The sequence below is a fragment of the Girardinichthys multiradiatus genome, chromosome 7 (assembly GCF_021462225.1).
Source record: "Girardinichthys multiradiatus isolate DD_20200921_A chromosome 7, DD_fGirMul_XY1, whole genome shotgun sequence".
In the NCBI taxonomy this organism is placed as follows: domain Eukaryota; kingdom Metazoa; phylum Chordata; class Actinopteri; order Cyprinodontiformes; family Goodeidae; genus Girardinichthys; species Girardinichthys multiradiatus.
In genome coordinates, this window is record NC_061800.1 from 2,886,385 (window position 1) to 2,911,645 (window position 25,261).

The window sequence follows — 25,261 nt, forward strand, 5'->3', positions numbered from 1 at the left end:
GCAGTAATCAAAGCAAAAGGTGGCTACTTTGAAGAACCTAGAATATAAGACATATTTTCAGTTGTTTCACACTTTTTTGTTCAGTATATAATTCCACATATGTTAATTCATAGTTTTGATGCCTTCAGTGTGAAGCTACAATATTCATAGTCATGAAAATAAAGAAAACTCTTTGAATGAGAAGGTGTGTCCAAACCTTTGTTGTGTACTGTACATTGGGATGTACCTGGGATGTCCTTTTGATGATGTAGAGAAAAGAAGGTGCTGAAGTGTCATCCCTCATTTAGAGAAATTGTCAAACAAATGAATGGGCTCCAGTTTCTTTTGCTCCGCACCACCTCATCTGGTAACCAGTTAAAGGTGCAACACTGACATTGCCTGCAGCATGCTTGCCTCTGTTATGTCCTATCTGTGCTAGAGCTTTGAGTTTGTGTTTTGATTATTTCCCCTGCTCTGTCAGCGTTAGTTTTCTGTTCATTCAGGTTTAGTGGATCTCTTGATTAGTTGTTGGTGCTTTCTGATTCTGGTGTGTCATGTGCCAAGTTTAATTTCCCTTTAGATCTGTTTACCCTTGATTTTGTAATCTAGTCTAGTTTCTTTGTTTAGCTTATGTTCAGTTCCTCATTTCCCTGTTAATTCCCCCTGCTATCATACTAATCAGTCACTCCCTCTGTCTCCCTGCAGCCCTGGTCCACACCTGTGCCATATTCACTTCTGATTACCTTGTCTCTCAGCTCATTGGCTTACACTCCACTCCTCTCAGTACTTAAGCTCTTTGGTTTGTATTGTTCTCCACTGGTTCCTTCTGTTACCTACCCTGTGTTTTTGCCCTGGTCCAGTCCTGAGGTCCTTCATGTCTGTTGCCTGCTTTCATCCAGATGTTTTTTCACCTGCCTGAGATCCTGACCTGGTCTTTTGTAAGTTTACTTTTCATTAAACCTTTTTTCATCATTTCAACCTTATTCTGCATTTTGGTCCTACCTCCAAACCACAAATCATGACGGCCTCAGTTTTTGGGCAGTACTTCATGGCTTCTTTTATCTTGTTTTGTGTAGATGTGCGCCACTTTAGGCTGCATAATTTAGTGTACATAATGTTGTACACATGCAGACCAGTGATGGAGCAAGGAGCTGGCATGTATAGAATGGAAGAAATAAGTGGGAGCATCACAGGTGGAGCAGTAGGTAAACAGGCAGCTGCTGCAGCCTGTTTGTCAAAACAGTTGGTGAAGATCACCAGACACAGAGAATGCCTCGTGGATGTATTAGACACCATAGGCAGCACGTGATGGAATTTGACATGGGTTGCACTGTGTGTTTAAATATGGTGCAGTGGGTTGGGTAATTGCCTGGGATGTGGGGCATACAGATGCCACAGCGGCCAGATGTTGGAACCAGTGAGTAAATGAGGGTGCCCACACACGTCCTATCATTCTGCGCTGGGTTGTAAAGATGCAGGAAAATTACAGTTTACAGCCATCAGGCTTCATGCAAACCAAAAAAAGTCCTAGTAACTCTGTCTAGTGTACAGGTCCTTCTCAAAATATTAGCATATTGTGATAAAGTTAATTATTTTCCATAATGTCATGATGAAAATTTAACATTCATATATTTTAGATTCATTGCACACTAACTGAAATATTTCAGGTCTTTTATTGTCTTAATACGGATGATTTTGGCATACAGCTCATGAAAACCCAAAATTCCTATCTCACAAAATTAGCATATTTCATCCGACCAATAAAAGAAAAGTGTTTTTAATACAAAAAACGTCAACCTTCAAATAATCATGTACAGTTATGCACTCAATACTTGGTCGGGAATCCTTTGGCAGAAATGACTGCTTCAATGCGGCGTGGCATGGAGGCAATCCGCCTGTGGCACTGCTGAGGTCTTATGGAGGCCCAGGATGCTTCGATAGCGGCCTTTAGCTCATCCAGAGTGTTGGGTCTTGAGTCTCTCAACGTTCTCTTCACAATATCCCACAGATTCTCTATGGGGTTCAGGTCAGGAGAGTTGGCAGGCCAATTGAGCACAGTGATACCATGGTCAGTAAACCATTTACCAGTGGTTTTGGCATTGTGAGCAGGTGCCAGGTCGTGCTGAAAAATGAAATCTTCATCTCCATAAAGCTTTTCAGCAGATGGAAGCATGAAGTGCTCCAAAATCTCCTGATAACTAGCTGCATTGACCCTGCCCTTGATAAAACACAGTGGACCAACACCAGCAGCTGACACGGCACCCCAGACCATCACTGACTGTGGGTACTTGACACTGGACTTCTGGCATTTTGGCATTTCTTTCTCCCCAGTCTTCCTCCAGACTCTGGCACCTTGATTTCTGAATGACATGCAGAATTTGCTTTCATCCGAAAAAAGTACTTTGGACCACTGAGCAACAGTCCAGTGCTGCTTCTCTGTAGCCCAGGTCTGGGGAATGCGGCACCTGTAGCCCATTTCCTGCACACACCTGTGCACGGTGGCTCTGGATGTTTTTACTCCACACTCAGTCCACTGCTTCCGCAAGTCCCCCAAGGTCTGGAATCGGCCCTTCTCCACAATCTTCCTCAGGGTCCGGTCACCTCTTCTCGTTGTGCAGCGTTTTCTACCACACTTTTTCCTTCCCACAGACTTCCCACTGAGGTGCCTTGATACAGCACTCTGGGAACAGCCTATACGTACAGAAATTTCTTTCTGTGTCTTACCTTCTTGCTTGAGGGTGTCAATAGTGGCCTTCTGGACAGCAGTCAGGTCGGCAGTCTTACCCATGATTGGGGTTTTGAGTGATGAACCAGGCTGGGAGTTTTAAAGGCCCCAGGAATCTTTTGCAGGTGTTTAGAGTTAACTCGTTGATTCAGATGATTAGGTTCATAGCTCGTTTAGAGACCCTTTTAATGATATGCTAATTTTGTGAGATAGGAATTTTGGGTTTTCATGAGCTGTATGCCAAAATCATCCGTATTAAGACAATAAAAGACCTGAAATATTTCAGTTAGTGTGCAATGAATCTAAAATATATGAATGTTAAATTTTCATCATGACATTATGGAAAATAATGAACTTTATCACAATATGCTAATATTTTGAGAAGGACCTGTATATACTAGAAACTCTCTGTTCCTGCTCACCTCCAGGAACAGCATGGAATGCTGCCTACAGCTGGCCTGACTGTGCACTTTACCTTAAAATTTGTACTACTGCTTTTTGGGTCTTTTAGCATCTGGTTCCTCACTGTTTAACTGTAACTTTTACGGTCTCCTTGATTTTTGGAAGTCATGCAGACAATATTGATATTGATAGGTAAACTGCTACATTTAGGGCAATAATGAATCAACTGTAGTGATCTGATCCCCCTATCACTTTCTTTTAACAGCGACCCACATAGCAGACAGGTCTGGGCCAGATCTGGCTTCAATCCGGCACTGCTGGTTGAGTGCTGGCATGACAACTGGTATTTCAACCGGAAATGGGCCAGGTCTGGAAACGACAGCCCCGAGTATACCATGGCACACCACGTGGCCCGATAATGGTTTCATTTGTGTGACCCGGATATGTACAGGCCAATTGTGGTTGACCTTATGTTGCCCATGGCATAGTTCAAATAATTATTTGTTACCTATTTTCTACCTTTTTAATGGTAGATTTTACCAGAAGTAAAGGTAGATACAGGGGTTGGACAATGAAACTGAAACACCTGTCATTTTAGTGTGGGAGGTTTCATGGCTAAATTGGATCAGCCTGGTAGCCAGTCTTCATTGATTGCACATTGCACCAGTAAGAGCAGAGTTTGAAGGTTCAATTAGCAGGGTAAGAGCACAGTTTTGCTCAAAATATTGAATTGCACACATTATGGGTGACATTCCAGAATTCAAAAGAGGACAAATTGTTGGTGCACGTCTTGCTGGCGCATCTGTGACCAAGACAGCAAGTCTTTGTGATGTATCAAGAGCCACGGTATCCAGGGTAATGTCAGCATACCACCAAGAAGGACGAACCACATCCAACAGGATTAACTGATGACGCAAGAGGAAGCTGTCTGAAAGGGATTTTCGGGTGCTAACCCGGATTGTATCCAAAAAACATAAAACCATGGCTGCCCAAATCACGGCAGAATTAAATGTGCGCCTCAAATGTCCTGTTTCCACCAGAACTGTCTGTCGGGAGCTCCACAGGGTCAATATACACGGCCGGGCTGCCATAGCCAAACCTTTGGTCACTCATGCCAATGCCAAACGTCGGTTTCAGTGGTGCAAGGAGCACAAATCTTGGGCTGTGGACGATGTGAAACATGCATTGTTCTCTGAGTCCACTTTTACTGTTTTCCTCACATCTGGAAGAGTTACGGTAAGGAGAAGCCCCAAAGAAGCGTATAACCCAGACTGTTTCATACCCAGAGTGAAGCATGGGGGTGGATCAGTGATGGTTTGGGCTGCCATATCATGGCATTCCCTTGGCCCAATACTTGTGCTAGATGGGCACGTCACTGCCAAGGACTACCAAACCATTCTTGAGGACCATGTGCATCCAATGGTTCAAACATTGTATCCTGAAGGCGGTGCACCAATACACACAACAAGACTGGTAAAAGATTGGTTTGATGAACATGAAAGTGAAGTTGAACATCTCCCATGGCCTGCACAGTCACCAGATCTAAATATTATTGAGCAACTTTGGGGTGTTTTGGAGGAGCGAGTTGGGAAACATTTTCCTCCACCAGTATTGTGTAGTGACCTGGCCAGTATCCTGCAAGAAGAATGGCTTACAATCCCTCTGACCACTGTGCAGGACTTGTATATGTCATTCCCAAGACGAGTTGACGCTGTATTGGCCGCAAAAGGAGGCCCTACACCATACTAATAAATTATTGTGGTCTAAAACCAGGTATTTCAGTTTCATTGTCCAACCCCTGTATGTCGTTAATGGAAAAAAAGAAAAGGACATACATATTAGATTCAAATACTGTACAAGATTGTGTTATTATCAATACCTTCATGCATCAAAAACAAATGATAAAATAGGAATAGCATTCATAGTATGGTAATTTCAAATAAAAGTAGGAAAAAAAATCACAAATGGTTTATCAGTATACACAGGAGAAATGGTAGCAATTCTTTTAGCAGTACAGTGGGTAGCAACATTAGACCTTTAAAAACATTAATTTGTTTAGATTAAAGCTTGGTATTAAGTTTAAAACATAACTATTCAGACAGCAGGCCAGACATTTTATTAGAAATACAATATACTTTATTCAGTCTACAAATGATGGGTTTAACAATAGTATTTTTATAGGTTGTAGCACATATTGGAGTTAGAAAATGAGATGGCTGATAGGATGGCTTAGAAGGCAACATAAAATCATATACATTATACAGTACATTTAAGTAAATCAGAGGCAAAGAACAACATCAATCAAAAATTGAAGAAAGAATGGTGGGATGGAGGAAAAAAAGGAAGATGGTTTTATAGAATCAAAAAGGCAGTAGGAGAAATAAGAACTGGAAGAAGGAGCAGAAATGAGGAAAGAATAAGATTAAGATTAGGACGTACAGGACTTAACTATATACTTTTATAAAGTACATAAACATACTACAGGAAAATGTGATCACTGTGGGATAGATTAAATTATTTAATATATTATTTTAGAGTGTCTGAAATATGAGCTAGAAAGAAGATTTATGAAGAAAGAATTAAAGAGAGGTTTAGCATTATAGTCACATTGCAAAAGAACCTAGGGAGCAAACATATAAAAATTATTATACAATTTCTAAAAAGAACAAAATTATTTAATAGTATTTGATTATATAAGACATGATATTAATCCATTAAGAACCACACTCCATACCAGTGGTAGCGGTAATGAACACTTTTAGATTTTTGCCAACCGCCATCAAACTCCAGTAGAAGAAGGAGAAGAGCAAAGAGCGGGAAAAGAAACAACAATGTTGCCGTGGAGAGATAGAAAAGTTAAGGTGAGTTAACGGTTTTATTTATTTAATCTATAGAGAACATTTTTCAATAAGACATTTTTTGTAATTTTAAAATACATATGAACGGAAAAGCGGACATTATTTTGAGGATGCGTGCCCCCCCTGGAGTCAAGCTGTAGGACACTATTAAGCAGAAGTGATATGTTTTCCGTTTAGCTAACCGTGTTTTTGCACAGAAATGACTCTGGCTTATTAGCTAGCAAAAGCTAGCTCCCTACTTGCACTTGAAGCAGGGGGACAGACATCTTCTGTAATTGACATTGTTCACCTCGAAAAACTTGAGATGGTCTTAATAAACGGTATGTAAAAAAATAAAATAGTCTATGTATGGAAAACTGTACAAAACCTGATGTCACTGGTGCAGCTATCCCATTGCTAATGTGTAACCGGTTAGTCTAAACATTTTCAAAGACATCAGACTATGAATAACAAAACATTATTTAGTTTATATACATAAAGCATATGTTGCTTTGTACCGCCATAGCCCCAGTGCTATGACCGGAGTAGTATTACTGTAACTTTGCGGAATTTTGCTCAATTTGAAAAATTACAACGCTGACAGAGCTGAAAACAGCGCCATTTTGTGCCTTTTTCAATTCAATTCAAAGATACTTTATTGATCCCCGAGGGGAAATTAGAATTCCAGTGGGGGGACGGGTCACCGAGGCTTTGCTGCCCACTCACAGACGGACAGACGGACGGAAACCTACCGCCCCCCGGTACCACTGAGGTCAAGTGAGCCGACAGTCAGAAGTACGTGGTAACGCCAGCCGACGTTAGCTCACTCTTAAAGATTAGCTTTGCGCATACAAGGTACATTACGTTAATAGAGCAGAAAGGACACCTATCCAGGCAATGGTTGAGTCTAAGAGGAAAACAAAAAGTAACCTTCAGAACGTTTAAAATAATGACATATTTAGAACTTTCACAAACATGTTTTATGTAAAAACAAAATATATATATATATATTTTTTAAAATATTAAAAATCATTTTTTAAATAAATATTAAATAATTAAATAATGGTATAAATAAATATTTAATCATTTTACTGTATAGTCTTTTTAAATTACTTTTACTTATATTGCGGGGTTTTGCAAGCAGGTGTCAGGAAAGAGAACATCCCTGCACCAGAGAGGCCGCGAGTCCCCCAGCCTACACCAGAGAAAGCACATTTTCTCTGAGCCACATCATCCAATAAGGACACCACAAACCACTCTTCATACAAATTCATGAGTGATCTGACTACCAGACAGGTTCAGATGTCTGCTGATCATTTGAAAGGCTTATGTTATACAGGCTAATGAACTAAGAAAGAAATATCAATTCACAGAGAAACATACTTGCTCTTAAAGACAAGGAGTGTGTAAAGAGAGTAATAGCTGAAACCTTAACACATGCTCTGGCCTAGAATATCAACATGCAAGGCATAAATGGGAAGATTGGCTTCCAGAACTTGCAAATAAAATTAGTTGTGATTGGTAAGTTTGTCTTGAGACTTCAACACAGGCTCACTTTGATTATGTATTATCTTGTCTGGATTTATACTGCAGATACTGATGTTCACTTCAGAATTTTTTTGTTTGTGTGTGTTTTAGCGGCTGTGTGACGTAATCGCCTGACCTCTGATGCCATGGACCAAGAAAGAGAAACAAAAATAAAAATATAGCTTCAAAATGCACCCAATCCGTTTGGCGGGAGAATTGAACGAATGAAAAGGAAAAATGTTAACTGATGATGATGCAGTTTGAATGGATGTTGCTACTGTTCAGCTCATACAGGTCCTTCTCAAAATATTAGCATATTGTGATAAAGTTAATTATTTTCCATAATGTAATGATGAAAATTTAACATTCATATATTTTAGATTCATTGCACACTAACTGAAATATTTCAGGTCTTTTATTGTCTTAATATGGATGATTTTGGCATACAGCTCATGAAAACCCAAAATTCCAATCTCACAAAATTAGCATATCTTTAAAAGGGTCTCTAAACGAGCTATGAATCTAATCATCTGAATCAACGAGTTAACTCTAAACACCTGCAAAAGATTCCTGAGGCCTTTAAAACTCCCAGCCTGGTTCATCACTCAAAACCCCAATCACGGGTAAGACTGCCGACCTGACTGCTGTCCAGAAGACCACTATTGACACCTCAAGCAAGAGGGTAAGACACAGAAAGAAATTTCTGAACGAATAGGCTGTTCCCAGAGTGCTGTATCAAGGCACCTCAGTGGGAAGTCTGTGGGAAGGAAAAAGTGTGGCAGAAAACGCTGCACAACGAGAAGAGGTGACCGGACCCTGAGGAAGATTGTGGAGAAGGGCCGATTCCAGACCTTGGGGGACCTGCGGAAGCAGTGGACTGAGTCTGGAGTAGAAACATCCAGAGCCACCGTGCACAGGCGTGTGCAGGAAATGGGCTACAGGTGCCACATTCCCCAGACCTGGGCTACAGAGAAGCAGCACTGGACTGTTGCTCAGTGGTCCAAAGTACTTTTTTCGGATGAAAGCAAATTCTGCATGTCATTCGGAAATCAAGGTGCCAGAGTCTGGAGGAAGACTGGGGAGAAGGAAATGCCAAAATGCCAGAAGTCCAGTGTCAAGTACCCACAGTCAGTGATGGTCTGGGGTGCCGTGTCAGCTGCTGGTGTTGATCCACTGTGTTTTATCAAGGGCAGGGTCAATGCAGCTAGCTATCAGGAGATTTTGGAGCACTTCATGCTTCCATCTGCTGAAAAGCTTTATGGAGATGAAGATTTCATTTTTCAGCACGACCTGGCACCTATTCACAGTGCCAAAACCACTGGTAAATGGTTTACTGACCATGGTATCACTGTGCTCAATTGGCCTGCCAACTCTCCTGACCTGAACCCCATAGAGAATCTGTGGGATATTGTGAAGAGAACGTTGAGAGACTCAAGACCCAACACTCTGGATGAGCTAAAGGCCGCTATCGAAGCATCCTGGGCCTCCATAAGACCTCAGCAGTGCCACAGGCTGATTGCCTCCATGCCACGCCGCATTGAAGCAGTCATTTCTGCAAAAGGATTCCCGACCAAGTATTGAGTGCATAACTGTACATGATTATTTGAAGGTTGACGTTTTTTGTATTAAAAACACTTTTCTTTTATTGGTCGGATGAAATATGCTAATTTTGTGAGATAGGAATTTGGGGTTTTCATGAGCTGTATGCCAAAATCATCCGTATTAAGACAATAAAAGACCTGAAATATTTCAGTTAGTGTGCAATGAATCTAAAATATATAAATGTTAAATTTTCATCATGACATTATGGAAAATAATGAACTTTATCACAATATGCTAATATTTTGAGAAGGACCTGTACTGTTTGAGGTTCTTGCATATTGTCAATAGCAGCAAATGTATTTTTGCAATTTAAATTCAAAATAAATATTTGTGTAACTGTATCACTGTTGTGGGATTTTTACTATAGATCATGACTTTAATATAGATTAGTACATGGCTTTATTAAGGTGGGTATCAGGGTAACATCTGGTGCCAGTGTAGAAACTGTTCATGGGCCAGCAGTGCCCACAGCTGGCCCATGTTGGCCGCCTCTGGCAAATCAGATCTGGGCCACCAAAGTGCCGTCATTCTTTGCGGTTGTGTGGGTCAGAACTGGGCCAGACCAATTTTGCTATGTGGGGATATTCCTCAGGCCACACTTTCATTAAGTCCAGACTAACTGGTGGGAGAACGTGTCTGCAGCTCCTCCAGAGTTGCCACAGGTCTGCTTGGCTGTCTTGGTGGATTTGATGTTTATCCAGTTGTGGAACATAATTCTGAGAGATTTTCAATACTTGGAATACTTTCTCATTAGCCTTTTTTCTTAGTTGCTTTGCTTTGTCTTTTCAAAAAAGATTTCAAAAACGGTGTATCAAGTTCCACGGATTTCACACTTTTTGCACTACTTTCAGTTGATATATCGCACAAAATCCCGGTGAAATAAATCGAACCTTGACTTCATAGACTTAAAAAAATAATAAATAAAAATAGGATATAATCTTATTCTAATGGGTATGATTATTTATTGCCAGAATTCTGTATTCTAGTTGAATCATCCGACCGGGAGAACTGGTGTTTTAATTCTTGTTAAAAGAAGACACATCAGTCAAAATAAGCCGGCACCATACAGTAGATGGTTCATTGTTTTTAATATTATATATAATATTAATGAATAGATTCTTTAGCGAGTGTTAGTCAGAGATTTCAGCCTTTAATAAAGAGCACAGATGATGCAAATAAGATCAATGGATTGAAGAGGGAGACCCAGAAGAGAGTGAGCAGGAGGGGAGGGGAGGTGAGGTACAGGAGGAGGGAGGGGAGGCACACAGACCCTGGCGGACAGCAGAGGGAGGTTGGGCCGGGAACAATAGAAAGGAACGAAGCCAGCCCTGAAACAGCAAGCAAACCGACAGGGCGACGGAAATAAAGAAGCCCAGAGGAGCTGATGGAGGGAGAGGTGCACACGGAGGACATGTGAAGAGCACAGCGGCCAGGGATTCGCTTTCTCTGTTTCTTTATTGGTGGATTGTATCGAACCGGATTCCGGCATGAACCCCGCAGAAGCGGCCGAGGAGGCGCCCAGCGACCCCGACACTGATGCCTTCTACAAAACAGGTAAGGGGAAGGGCTGCAGATCTGCCCCATAAACGCATCACAACCGGGGTGCTATTAGCCAGAGGCTCTTGTAGGAGCGGCTGAACCCGGAGAGCAGCAGAGAGATGCAGAAAGGAGCGGAAAGCCGCTCCGGGCACCGGTGGAGGGGATCGGGGAGGGAGGCGGCTGTGCTGACCACACAATAACACTGAATCCAGTTTCAGAGCGTTTACACCCACAGAAACCTGGGCGGTGTGTGTTTGTTTCTGTGCTGGTGAGCGCTGATGCTGCTAATGGTCTCTGCAGGAGGAGCTGGGATCATGGAGGAGTGACATCAGAGAAGCAGCTGAAAACGTCAGGAAATACTGTCCAGCATGCAGCTTCAGTCCTGTGTGTGTGTTTGAGAGGGAAAGAGGGTGTGTGTGTGTGTCTTATCCTTCCTACAAAAACACACGATGCCTGATTTAACCGATCTGAAATCAGATTGTTGCAGGAAGGAGATGGAGGCTGGGTGATGGTGGGAACTGTGGGAGAAATCCTCTCGTTATGATTCTGATAAGTTGTGTCCCGAGGTGCAGTAAAGGAAAAAAACGAATGGCATCATCTGCTGGCAGCTTCTTCTGCAGGACCTGGGGGGTGGTCCTGCAGAAGAACCTGCCAGCAGATGATGTCTGGTGGCTCCGCAGCCGCTGACTCAGATAAGTCATTTAGCAGAGAAACCTTTTAATTGATCCAGTCAGTTATAAAGCAGATTCTCAGAGTTCTCTCTGTTCCATCTGGTTCCATAAAAGCTGTTCTTTGTCATGTGTGATTCTAATAGAACATCTATTCACTCTTTTCCTCGTGTTTCAATTTTTCCTCTTTTAAATCTACTAATAAATAATTAGTGATGATGGGAAAACACTAACCTTATTTTAGTGTTGTATAATTATCCTGTTACTGAATCAGGGTCAGCGGTGGTGTTGGAAGATGATGTGTGTAAGCTCAGGTGATCAGCTGATCCCACTAAAATTAATGTTTTCACTGGTTTAATACAGAAACTCTGGAAATGTTTTGAGTTGATTAGTAACCAGCCATGATGAAGGATGACACACCCTGAATCTAAATAAAAAGCTCATCTGGAGCAGAGTGTGCTGTCTGTGTGGCAGAGAACACGGAGCAGCCACACTTCATGTGAGCCTTCTCCTTTTTTATATATATATATATATATATATATGGTTCCTTTCTTCATTGGTGGCTGACAGTTGGTCAACCAACAGACATGGAAGTCTGTTAGTTGACTCACATGTCAAAACCTGGGCAACTGGGATGAGAAATTCAGATGTGCTCAGAAGTAAAATCAGTGAGCCAGATGTTTGTGTACTAAAGAATTTATGGTACTTTGCAAAATCATTTGCAGTTAGTTTTCTAAATGTGTGCAATCAAAGCTTCAATTCTTTGATATATGAGAGATATGCCCATAAATCAGCCAGGCCATCAATTAGGGTGATATGTGTAAAGTTTTAAACATGGATCTGCTTCCATCTGTGAGGGTCAGTCTTGCTGTGACAGTTGGCTGTCTTTCAATCAAACAGCTTCAGACAGACCCCAGACAGACCAGTTACTGTCTGCTGCCGGATTAATGTGGGCCTTCAGTCAGCTAAAGCCCAGTGAGCAACAGACCAGATTTCAAAGCTGAAGCTACACGTGGAGCTCATTTAGGCATGGTATGTGATAATTCTTTTTATAGCAGGGATTTACTCCTATTTATATAGTCATTTACCCAAACATGACTGTTTGGTCTAAAACTTGGACTTAAAAAATCAAGGTCCAAAAATAAGTCTGGAAATCATGCCAAAAATAATTCAAAGCACAAACTTAAAGATATCTTTATTAAATTTAGTATTCGGAAGTAATTTCATCAGTCATTGTGCTAAAAATACCCAATGGGTAGTCGCAATCCTGTAGTCACCATAAACTGTTGAGGGTGATACAGGATTGTGGAACAAGTGGGACTTCGTGATATAATACAAAGCAATGACAGAATAGCCACACAGTTCAAAGGTGCAAACAACAGAACCATCAGATGATCGTCCTGCAACGGCCTGATCTGAGAAATGTGTTTTTCAGCTGAGGATGGCACACTGCAGTGTTTCCTCTGGTTAAAGCACTAAAGGCATTTGAACAGCCTGCATGAGAACCATGACGCAGAACTCGGATTCATAAAAATTGCTGTGGTATGGTTCTGTCTGAAACTTTGAGCTAAGCTTTGAGTTTTGTCAGTTTGTGGAGGATGTCAATCTTTCACCAAGCCTCTTCTCACCATGGCTAACCCTTTTTTTTTTTCTGTCTGTATTGAGAGAATAGTCGAGCCAAACTCCGCCTTGCCAGTTAAGAACAGATACAGGAGCCTGCAGCAGCCAAAATACTTAAGAAATTACAATATATCTTTCCCTACTCACCATTATGAGAACACTCGATGAGATTCCTAGTTTTGTAGTTTATTCCATTTTGTTTGTTAAATTTCACAATTCTGTCTACATTTTCACATCCCTGAAATCATAGTCTGTATTCTATGCACGTTGCCCAGGTGGGTGCTGCAAGTTATAAACTACTCCACTTTGGCCAGATTGATGTGAATGTCAGAATGTTCCTGGTTGCTCTGAGGATCTGAACGGATTTATGAGTCACAGAAGGAAAAAGAAGCTGTTGCTTCAGCCAGCTCATTTTACCCGATACTGGTGCATGGATGTCATTGTGGCCTTCAGTAAGACCCTGGTGCAAACGGCAACTACGGAGAGGTGACGACTGTTCAAATGCTTTATTAACACAGACAGGTAAGCGAAGGTTTCATCGGGGTTCAGGGATGGAATCCAGGAAGGCGCTGAGGGAGAGAGGTAAGTGTTAATAAGGAAGCAGAGACACTAATAACTGATGATGATGAAGAGGAGCAACTGATTCTTACTGTTTGTGGAGATGGTGGGGGTTCAGGGGGAGGGTGGGTATCTCCACAGGGGCTGAGGCTGTCAGACTGTGGTGAGCGGTGTAGGTTGGTAATGACCATGTGTTTCCAGAGGGAGATGGTAGATGGTGGTGGAGCGTTATGAGGTTGGGCAGACAGGTGAGTGTTGGTGGCGAAGTATAGAAGAGTTCCGACTGCATATTTCATATCCAAATAAATAACTCAAATGTTTCATCCATCCCAAAGAAACCCAGACAGTTTGCCTTACAATATTTTGAAATGTTTTATTAGAACATGACAATTGAAAACTGGAAAACATCTAAATTCCACCAAACCTCTTCACTTGCTCAACATAATGAATGTAGATGGAGAGACTTTGAGGCTGATCTGAGTTTGACACCTGAAACTATTTTCTGTCAGTAGGACACCAACCAGCTTTTGCACAGGTAGCCCTTAATACTGATCAAGATTTGAAGGTCTGCAATTTTGTATAGTACACATAAAAAGTATGTGGTCCTTTTAAGTAGTTGTTGTCAAAGGTTTTCTCTACCACTGAGCTTAAATCTGTTGTCTGTTCAGAATGAAAGTAACACGACTGCTGATTTAGCTCTTTCCAGATGAAAGACAACACACAACAAACATCAATGCAGTATCAGAAACCCTCAGAACAAAATCATGCTGCTGTAACTCCCCTCCTTTCTTTAGAGTCCGACTCCAATAATGAGTGCATTATCACTCGTAGCTTACTGCTGTGTGTGTGTGGGGGGGCTTCCTCCCACTGTAAAGTGCCCTTAGGTCTGAGTGTGTGTGCATAGTTGTGTGTCTCTTTGTAACCCTGTGATGGACTGGCGACCTGTCCAGAGTGTGCACCCCTTTTATTAACCACTGGAGATAAGCTCCCTGCAAAAATAAGCTGCTATAGAAAAGATCATATGCATCCATAATGGACAATGGTGTTACTGTTTCCCCATTATTAATAGTAGGGGAACTAGCTTGTGTTTTGCACCCCCATTTTTAGACTCAAAAAAATCTCAATCCCCTGAGGTCTGACAAATGTCTGAACTCTCTTTTAATTTCATGTATCTTATATTTTTTTAAAGTAGCAAACTAAAGTTGAATATTAGAAATATTTACTAAATATTAGTTACCTCTGAGTTGTTGTTCATACAAACTCTCATTTGGAAATAAGTCACTTCATTAAGTCTGTCTAGTCAGACAGTATCCAGCCATAGGAAGTGAATGCTTCTGAACCTCAATCAGTAAAGTATTATAACAGAGCTCCATGCGTCTCACTCATCATAAATCAGCTAGACATAGTGCAGGCAATTTTGCACAGCATAGCACTATTCAGGTAGAGGGTGCCCAGACCTACTGGTCTGCATCAAAGACATGCAGTCTGTGTCTGTAGTAACGAAGCTCCCATTCACAGAAACACCACCCTGTTCACTTTTCTCACTCACCTCAACTGTAAACAGAAATGTATTAGTCTAACTTTAGTTTGTTACTTGGCAAGTTGATTCTGATTCTAAATCAGCGTATATCCCAGACAGTGTGAAAGACCGAAGTCCTGTATTTTTAAAATCACACAGTGTGTGTGTGTGTGTGATAAGTCATAAAAATCTGTTTTACGAGATCCAGCTGACCTCTTCCATAACCCTCAGGTCCAGTTCTAACACTCTATGCCCACTGCATTGACGTTTGGCAGAAAAGCAAAGCTTTATTCACAAAATTCATATTAATGTCATTAACAGCATCTCCAGTGTTCCAGTAATACAGTAAGAAATGGAAAAAACACAAGCTTTCTATCTACGGAAAGTCATGTAAGCATTCAGCGAAACTACTGAACAAGTAACAGATTCCAAATAGCGGGAAAACAGAATAACTGCAATCTGAAAACACAGGAATTCACAGGAAGCTCTTAGTGTCATGCTAATCAGCTGGGTATAAATAGTGTCCCAAATAATCAGGCGGAAACAGGAAGTGACATACATGCATGGATACCTCAACACAAGCAATCAGAGAGTATTTGTCAGAGTAAAGACGCCAGCTGTCTGTCAGGGGCTGCTCATGTTGTGCTCCCAGAAAAACTATGAATTCTTATTCTGCGAACAAAACAGCAGAAAATAGCAGGGTCATTGAGGTGTTTGTTAGAAGCAGCTGATGCACAGTTACTCCTAACACAAGCATGCTGGGAGATCCAGAGTACTTTTCCAGTAAGTGGTACTGTAGCTGCATTGCTAAACATGTCAGATTCCTGCTGACTACTGTGAACGTCCTCTATTTAGAATCCGGCTAATTCTTGGTCTATGCACAGTGTGTGTTCTTTTTTTTCCGACTTTTTAAGTGGTGAATTGACACTCGCTGTGCATACAAGCGGGTAATTAGGGATAATTTTCACAACTAATCTGCAGAAAGCCTTGAGTAATGTCTGTTGCCATGGGGATGTTTAGTAGAGACAAACGGTGGCAGTTCAAGCAGCTGCTCAGTCAGTTTCATTCTACTGAAAATCTAACACTACATCCTGATCTGTTGAAGCTGCCTGCGGAGACAGAGACCTGGACTGAAAGTTTGATCATGCAAACTGATCCCCTCGATTGTTGCTGCTTGTTTGTGTGATGCAACCTGAATACGCACCATGCAGAGAGCTTTTTGCAGATTCTTTATAGTGATAATGCAGACTCGATTAACCAGTCTTATAAAGTATAGACAATATTAAGAACTTGTAATACAAAGAAAATGTGGGCACCTCCTATATCTGCAGGCTACGGAGGGGCAGCTGGTTAAGATGCATTTAAGGGACAGAAAATAAAAGCATAATCTGCTTCAGAATGGTCTGTGTTTACAAGATGTATAATGGGTGTTGTAGGTAAAAAGATTTCTTTTGCAATGTTAGGCTTTATTCAGTAGTTTAGTTTGGCTAAAGGGTGACAATGGTTGTAATTACTTATTCAGACCCAAACAACGTGGCTTGGGTTTTAGGAAAATCTGTTTTTCCAAGCAATGTTTCTTAAAAATAAAGCCTTGATAAAGATAAATATTGGGCTTCTTTTTTACTTTTTGTTTTTTTTCTGCAGCACTAGTGGCCTGTATTTTTCTAATTTCTTCGACAGTAGGCTGACAGTAAAAGGGTGGAGAGGGGAAAAACATGCAGCAATGGCCACCTGAGCCAGGAGTTGACCCTGTGATGGGGTGGACCCTTTCAACTAAACTGGCAATTTTTTATTTGCATTGGAACTGCTCACTAGGGTCTAATACAGTGTATTGATGTGCACAACCACTTGACAGACACCTATCAGTTGGTATGTATGTATGTATGTATCACTTAATCAGTGTTGCTTCCTGACAATCAATTTCACATGCTGTTGTGCAAATGGAATAGACAATGGGGGAAATCTTTGGAACAGGAGGAGCACTTCCAGAGCCCTGCAAAATGACCTCCAGCAGGCCACAAATGTACATGTGTCTGCACAAACGGTTAGAAACCGACTCCATGAGGATGGTATGAGGGCCCGACGTCCACAAATGGGGGTTGTGCTCACAGCCCAACACTGTGCAGGATGCGTGGCATTTGCCAGAGAACACCAGGATTCGCAAATTTGCCACTGGTGCCCTGTGCTCTTCACAGATGAAAGCAGGTTCACACTGAGCACATGTGACAGATTCTGGTGACACCGTGCAGAGCAATCTGCTGCCTGCAACATCCTTCAGCATGACCGGTTTGGCAGTGGGTCAGTAATGGTGTGGGGTGGCATGGCCCTCCAAAGAAATGACTGCCATTAGGTACTGAGATGAGATCCTCTGACCCCTTGTGAGACCATATGCTGGTGTGGTTGGCCCTGGGCTCCTAATGCAGAACAATGCTAGACTTCATGTGGCTGGAGTTTGTCAGCAGTTCCTGCAAGATGAAGACATTGAAGATATGGACTGGCCCGCCAGTTTCCCAGACCTGAATCCGATTGAGCACATCTGGGACATCATGTCTCGCTCTATCCACCAACGTCGCGCTGCACCACAGACTGTCCAGGAGTTGGCGGATGCTTTAGTCCAGGTCTGGGAGGAGATCCCTCAGGAGACCATCCGCCGTCTCATCAGGAGCATGTCCAGGCATTGTAGGGAGGTCATACAGGCACGTGGAGGCCACACACAATACTGAACCTCCTTTTGACTTGTTTTAAGGACATTACATCAAAACACCCAAATCTAGAAAAATCAAACTGTATTTTCCACAACATATTGTTACATGTCTTTGGTTCATTCAGGCTCTAAGAGAGAGCAAGAATTTGAATGTATAACAGGAAGGTTGAACAATGTACAGCAGAAGTGCAGGCTTTCAGAAGTCTTAGATCTACATTCTATAAAATATACGCATGCAGACCCCTGTTTTATTACATCAGCTGTGGAGGCCTAACTGCTCACATTAAATGCTAAAGAGTTTAAAATCCCAACTCCGTAATCATTTTTGTCTTTGTTTTAAAATAGTAAAACGCTGTCTTCACATTGTGACATTGTCTTTGCTCCTAATTTAAATAAAGCTTCCTATAACTTAACAAGCAGTGTTTGAGGTGGACTGGGTAGTATATCAGAATCAGTCCATACTGGATCACATCAAGGTTTCGCTGGAAAACTACCTTGTTTGCAGCAGATTGTGTTTCCTGTAATCCTAAAACTCTTCCCCTGAAGATCAAACTGTGGAAGAGACTGAATTCATGAATGTCCACATGATGACTTGTCTAACCCCCCACAACAAAATGATAATAGTTGACATTACATATGCTGTTTGCATTTAAGTTTTCATCATGTAAAAATGTTAGTTGTGTACAGGAGTGTTTGGGAATGTAAGCAGAGATATTAAGTGATTTACCTGTAATCCATTCACAGTGTGTTTTCCCTTCAGCTTCACCACAAAATTGCTCTCTAACTCACACACAGGGGAAGCATTTCATTGGCATGTGTATGGTTGTGTGTAGTTATGCTGATACACTGCTGTAATTTGGACAGCCTGGATGTTTAGTTTTTAAATCTTATGCAGAGGGATTCAAGCTCATGATGAAGGAATGCTGTTTAAATGATGCCTATAATGAGATCTTATCAGATCAACCAGGAAACAGCACTGTGGGGACTGATACTGATGCAGCAGAGAAACTGTTGGATCTTTATCAGAGAGATCAGTTAGTTTTACTACAAATAACTATTAGTAAGTGCCAAAGGTAATTATTAACAAAGTTAGTCATTTTAATCAAAATTACCAAGTCGGGGCACCACCTGATTATCAGGAATTAACAGCCAATTGGTTCTCACTCTCTCAGTTATTGTTTTATGACTACATGCTTGGTGAGATGTGGTATTATAGAACAGTGTATGAAGGAGTGAATTCATCCACTGGTGCTCCCCAACAGCAAGCCCTGCACACATATACAAAATACACACAATCAGTGTTTATCCAAAGTACAGAAATTTGTTCACAAAATACTTGAATAGTTGACTTATGTTGTGTAACTAGTCATCACATTGACTGAATAGACAGACGGCGCAGTGATGTTGCATCTTATACAGAGTCCAGGAAGTCCAAGGCCAGAGAAGACATGGCGGCTCTCAGTCTACTGGCTGGGGTGAGTGTTTTCTTGGACTGGTGCACGCATCATGTGTGCAGAACTTTGCTTTCAGTGGTGTTTTGTTCAGGCAGTGGGGAAAAACTACTTTGTCCATGTAATTGGGGACATCGTCTCATCATGGGGAATCTATAATTGTTTCAGATTCTTTCTGCAGGAGCTCAGCCAGGTTCAGGTGTGGGTTATTCTCAGCCGGGGTACAGTCACTGGATACACAAACAGCAGACTGTACTTTACTTCGAATCCTGGGTAGATGCAATCGTACACTCTGCCAGCGAGATCAAGATGTTTATGTGTCTCAATTCTGGGATTCCAGGTGTGAAACTCCTCCTTTCTGGGAGCTGTCATGAAAAAGGGTCAATACTAGGCATTCTAGGACTCTGAATTTTTTTATCCTTGTCTTTTGTTCTCTGGGCAGTTCTGTTCCTTCCATGGCTGGCCCCAACAAGATGCAAATAAATTCATTGACACTCCTGGTAAAGATGTGTAAAGCCACTTAAATAAATCTGTTTTTTATTGCCGCAGCATAATGTTCTGTTTGTTCTCATGTGAAATCCCATGTATAGAAATGATTGTTCTCCAAATCATCAGGGGCACAATTATTACACTTTACCATTAGGACATCACTTAGCCTACAAATAGTTTATCATGTCATGCATTTTAACAAGGTTTGGAATAGAAACAGGCCCACAGCATCACAGATAGTTATCGTGTTCCTATTTTTTAACTATGGACATGAGGTGCTTTTCCCACATCCGGTGTTGTTCACCTGAAGTGTTTGCTGCTGAGAAGCAGAACACACAGTCCAAGTTAGAGTCCCAGTAGAGTTTGGCAAACTCCAAGTTTCTCTTTGTAATGTTAGGACATAAATTGTTGTTTTTGCTGTTATTTTACTCTGACACAAGTCATCAGAAGAAGTCAACAGTTTTATTAGTGCAGTTATAACAACCTTTTGTATATATGAATGGCAGCCATATTGGATTTTGAAGTGGTGGTAAATGGGGAAACGTTTGTCCTTTCAAGTTGGATGTCCACATTTATAGGCATTCCAATACATTTTTCTGACATGGAGATTCTGACTTCTAGGTGCAGATGGATCTCACTGTTATTACCACTCTATACCACATATTCTGACAGAACAGTAAACAGTGGGTGGATTTCACCTCAGGAGCACGCCTCAAAGTAAAGCAGAACAGTGGCATTACTGACGCAGGGCTCATCCCTCTGTTCTTACTGGTTCTGAACTGACAGAGTGAGGAGTCTAAAATAAGTAATTTATCATGGAGCTGGAGAATCAGCAGGTTCTAAAGAAGGGGAGGTATAAAAGAAGTAAGAGACAGTATAATTCGTCATGGAGATGGTATGAATATGAAACGTTTTTCTTGCAGTAACCGGATACACAAACAGCAGACTGTACTTTACTTTAAATCCAGGGTAGATGCAATCGTACACTCTGCCAGTGAGATCAAGACGTTCATGCGTCTCAATTCTGGGATTCCAGGTGAGAAACTCCTCCTTCCTGGGAACTGTCATGAAAAAGGGTCAATACTAGGCATTCTAAGACTCCAAATTTTTATCCTTGTCCAGTCTTTTGGTTTGAAGTTATTACACACAGTATACTTCAACTCAAATTTACATTGATTCTTTACAAATAGAAACAGTTAACATATATTTTAAAAGTGTCCATCCTGACTTAAGTTCAAAGATTCCATTTAATAACTTTTCAGGATGGTTTCTGTCCTGATGTTGGTTTGTTGTCCTGCTGTGGGTTTCACAATTCCAAGTGTAAAAAACTTGTTTTACAGTCTTTAAAGTGGACCTATTATGTAAAATTCACTTTTTGATTGTTTTTATACTTCCATTTGGGTCTCTAATGCTTCTACAAACACTCCAAACCCCCAAACATTTGGCCATTTTTTTTTTTGCTATAAATGAATGTTTTATTCTTCTAGAAAGACATTATTTCTAGCTCTGCTGCAGGTGTGCCATCTCTGTTAAAGACAAAGCTCATCGCATTGTTTGGTGCTAACATGTCACATGACGATACTGAACCTCGTAAGAGAATTTAAGTACACCCTTTCATCAAACGTTTTGACAGGTGGGCGGGACTTCCGGTGAGGGCGGGACTTCCGGTTGGCGCCATGTGGGTGACATGTGGGCGGGAGGTCACGTGGTCAAGCAGGTGGTGTGTCCAAGGGGGCGTAACCGTGGATGCTGATTGGTTGTCGTCATTAGGGGCGATACCTTAAGTGAGTCAATTAAAACACAGGGGTGTGTTTAAGGGTGTTATTAATAATCTGTATGTTTTTCAGGCGTTAATACATCTAAAAACAAAAGAGACATGCATCCTTTTATATTTTAAAGGTATAATCAACTTAATGTTGACCTATCACATGAAATCCTAATAAATGAACTGTGTAACCTGACAGAAATTGTAAGTTCATTTTGCTTTTACAGTAGGACCTATTTTGTTGAATATATGAGCCAGTCTAAATCAGTTCAAAAATAGAAAAGACCTAAAAAGTAAATAAAAGATTGTGCTTCACTACATCGATGGAACGAGAAAAACCTTCAGCTTCTGCGTCAACATACTGGAAAAGCAGCTGAAAGAGGTAAGACGAATATGAGATTAACAGAAAAAAAAAAAGAACTTCAGTATACTGTTTCCAAGTTATAAATTGACTCTAGCAATGATGTGTTTGTTTTGAATAATGAGAGACTCCATTTTAGGAAGAAGGAATGATAATTTTAGTTACCTGTAGCTTTTCTAAAACATTTACTTTTTCATCTTAGAGTAAAAGGTTATTCAGGGGGGGGGGGGGGGGTTACAGTTATTCTATATCCATCTGTTAGGGGCGAAGTCAGGAAGGGCAGTTAGGTCTGTTCCTTAGATAACCATATCACCTTTGAACTCAAGAAGGGGTTTGGTCTTAAAACATAGTCTTTGCAGTTGAGATAACACTGTCATTTGGATTGCCTCTGAACCTCTGTGTTGTTGGAGAAAGCTGCAAAAACCATTATCAGAAGTTTTGATGGTTAGGAAAGTTCCACAGCAGATAACACTGTCATGTTCTGGTATAAATACTGTGTGTAAAATGTTGTTCGGGGGCTCTGTTTCCTTGGCTAACCTCAGTGTCAGGGTCTTCAAATGCTGAATGTCTTTGAAACACAACACTTGTTACATTGAAAAATACCAGTACTGACAAGAACAAATGTCGGTAAATATTTCAGGAAACCTGGAAATTGTGGCTTCTACTTCTGATAATTCACAAAAGTACAATGACATCTTTAAAAGTAAGTAAGTATTCATCTTTAAGAAATCATTAAATGCATGTGAATCTTCTCTAATATTGTTTATATATATTGTTTATATATATATATATTTGTTTCTTTGTCATAGAACCCACCGCTGATGACCTTGATGATTTCATCTTGACACAATCAGATTATGGTAAGTAAATGTTAAATGCAATAAAATATATATATATATATATTATAGTTAACCCTTGACAATGTTTCAATTTATAGATTTGATGAGAGAGGTAAACCCGAATGATCAAGTTGGAGGATTCAGCGGCTGGAATCGACAGTCAAAATTGAGAAGGCAAATTATTTCCAAACAAGAAAAACCCCCAACAACATCTGAACTTTCTTCTAGCACAGAAATTAAAACTGATTCTTTGAATACTCCTCCGCCAATTATCATCATTTCCCCTGAAGACACACCGGATAAGTTACCGGCACCTCCAGAAAGTAAGTCCTAAGAACTAACTATTTTTCTTTGAGAGTGAATGTATTTTAAACCTCAGATAAAACTGTTTACAGATTCAACTGAGAGCTCTGTGGAAGACACAGCTGTCGAGCAGCAAGGTAAGGAAAACAAAATTAAATAAAAACAATATATATATGTATTTTAAGCATAGTTCAATAAAATGTCATATAAACCTGTTTACAGATACATCCAAAGATGCCACACTGAATCCACCCACCAGAAGGTCGCTTTTCAAAGATCAAGACAGCTTTCAGCAGAGAGGCACCGTTTCAGTCCAACAAGAAGCGAAATCTGGAGGTTTTACCGCAAAGAATCGGAGTAAGATTTTTAAAAAAAACTTGTGTATTTTAAAAACTATTTTCGTTTTATTTATGAACGCTGTGCTGCGCAGCGTAAGATAACTTTTATTGTCTTCTGTTTTTACAGAATATTTAACCCCGGCCAAAAGACAGCGACTCTCTGCGCTACATAGCAGAGCAACGCTAGTGAGTGGTTTAATGAACGGTACGTTTTAATTCATACATACTGAATTAATTTGAATTCCCCTTTTTTTTTTTTCAGCTTTAATGTGATTACTTCAATATTTGTATTTATTTATTTTTTGTTCATTCTCCTTACAGAGATGGTAAGTCGTTGATGGTAGGACAGATTGGATACAGAAACGGACAGCGCAGGAAGACAGTCTCTACAGCCTCTCGGGATCTTCGTAATAAGGCCTCATCGTTAACGCTTCTGGCAGCATGTCAGATTCTGTTAAAGAAGCAGTTTGGTGACATCAAGGTGATTTTAAACTGAACTGATCACTGTGTTTTGTTTTTGTTTTTCTGTAGGTTAGTTTTATTTTATTTTTTTTTCTTATGTTCATAGAAATGGATAACCGAATCAGACTTGCCCTGGATGAAATAAGAAATTTAGTTAATGAACTTAACGAAATTCCCGTTAATGCAGAAGTAGCAGATAACATCGTTTTAAAGGCATCTCCTGCTAACAGTGAAAATGTAATAAATGAAGATCAGCACGGTGACTTTTTAAACGTAATCAATCAGGCTCTTGTAGATTTAAATAGAGAACTGTCTCCACTCAGCATTCAGGAAAATGATCCACCTGACACTCATCAGAATCCTTCTACGTCACACGCCGCAGATCGGCACGGTGACGTTTTAAACGTAATCAATCAGGCTCTTGAAGATTTAAATAGAGCACCGTCTCCACTCGGCTTTCAGCAAAATGATTCACCTGACAGTCATCAAATTCCTTCTACGTCACACGCCGCAGATCGGCACGGTGACTTTTTAAACGTAATCGATCAGGCTCTTGAAGATTTAAATAGAGCACCGTCTCCACTCAGCATTGAGGAAAATGATTCACCTGACAGTCATCAGAATCCTTCTACATCACACGCCGCAGATCAGCACGGGGGTCATTTCAATATGGAAGTAGCGGTTAGTTCTGATCAAATAGGGCGAAACCCTCCAGCCGTGGTTGAACGTGAACATTTTTATAACCATGAAATAAGGAGACCTTTTACCATACCGCCGCCCTGTCCAAGTAACGTTCCAGATTTAGCCGCATTCTATACAAACATCATGCGTATTTTCATTGAATTAGCCGACGCTGCAAGATCTTTAACCAGACGTAACGACGTTGTGCATCTGGAATTAGGGGGTAAAAATCTCAATCGTCACATCACATTTACTGTTACAGATGATGGAAATATGATCCTGCCTGCTTTCGAAAACTTCCTCGACGATTTAGTACAATCGAATGCAAATATACCTGTAGATAATAACATGGAATTTGTTCTTCAGGTTGTTAATGACCCAGCAGGAGGTTCTAAGCGTAAAGCTGTAGGAATGTTAGACTGTGAACTGTTTAATAAGAAAATGCGTCATTTGTATATTATAAACAATACCGGTAATCAGTTATGTTTTGCAATCAGCCTCGCACACGTCTCTGATCCTGAGCTCACGGATCACCGTGCTGTAGAACTGGGGAGGAGATGGCAGCATCAGGCAGGCCTCGACAAGCAAACAGCAGTTACTTTTAGTGATATTGGTAAATTTGAAACCATTCTGAAGAGAAAAATTGTAGTGTTTCACAGAACCACGGGCTCTACTGCTCTGTGTAAATTTGAGACCAGTTTCCCTGATCGTTCAAACTCTGTTTCAAGGTCATTACTATGGGATAAAAAATCTCAAAGGTTTTATGGGGTGCAGATATATTTGTAATTACTGTTACACCAGCTATGAGAATGCAAACACACACCATTGTGAAGGTTATTGTCCAGTGGGTCGAACATATAAATGTATGCAAGAAATTAGCAATCCTGTAAGC

The 25,261-nt window shown here is 40.8% G+C and overlaps 1 protein-coding gene across 3 annotated transcripts in view; it reads left to right on the forward strand.

Annotated features, from left to right (window-relative positions):
- Positions 1-10,377: 10,377 nt before the first annotated feature.
- The window catches only part of kalrna (kalirin RhoGEF kinase a), a 255,676-nt gene continuing 240,792 nt past the window's right edge, over positions 10,378-25,261 (forward strand). For all 3 annotated transcript variants that reach the window (XM_047369632.1, XM_047369633.1, XM_047369634.1), the window contains exon 1: positions 10,378-10,626. In XM_047369632.1, the coding sequence (XP_047225588.1) occupies positions 10,560-10,626 (67 nt within the window). In that variant the 5' untranslated portion in view covers positions 10,378-10,559. The remainder of the gene's footprint in view (positions 10,627-25,261) is intronic.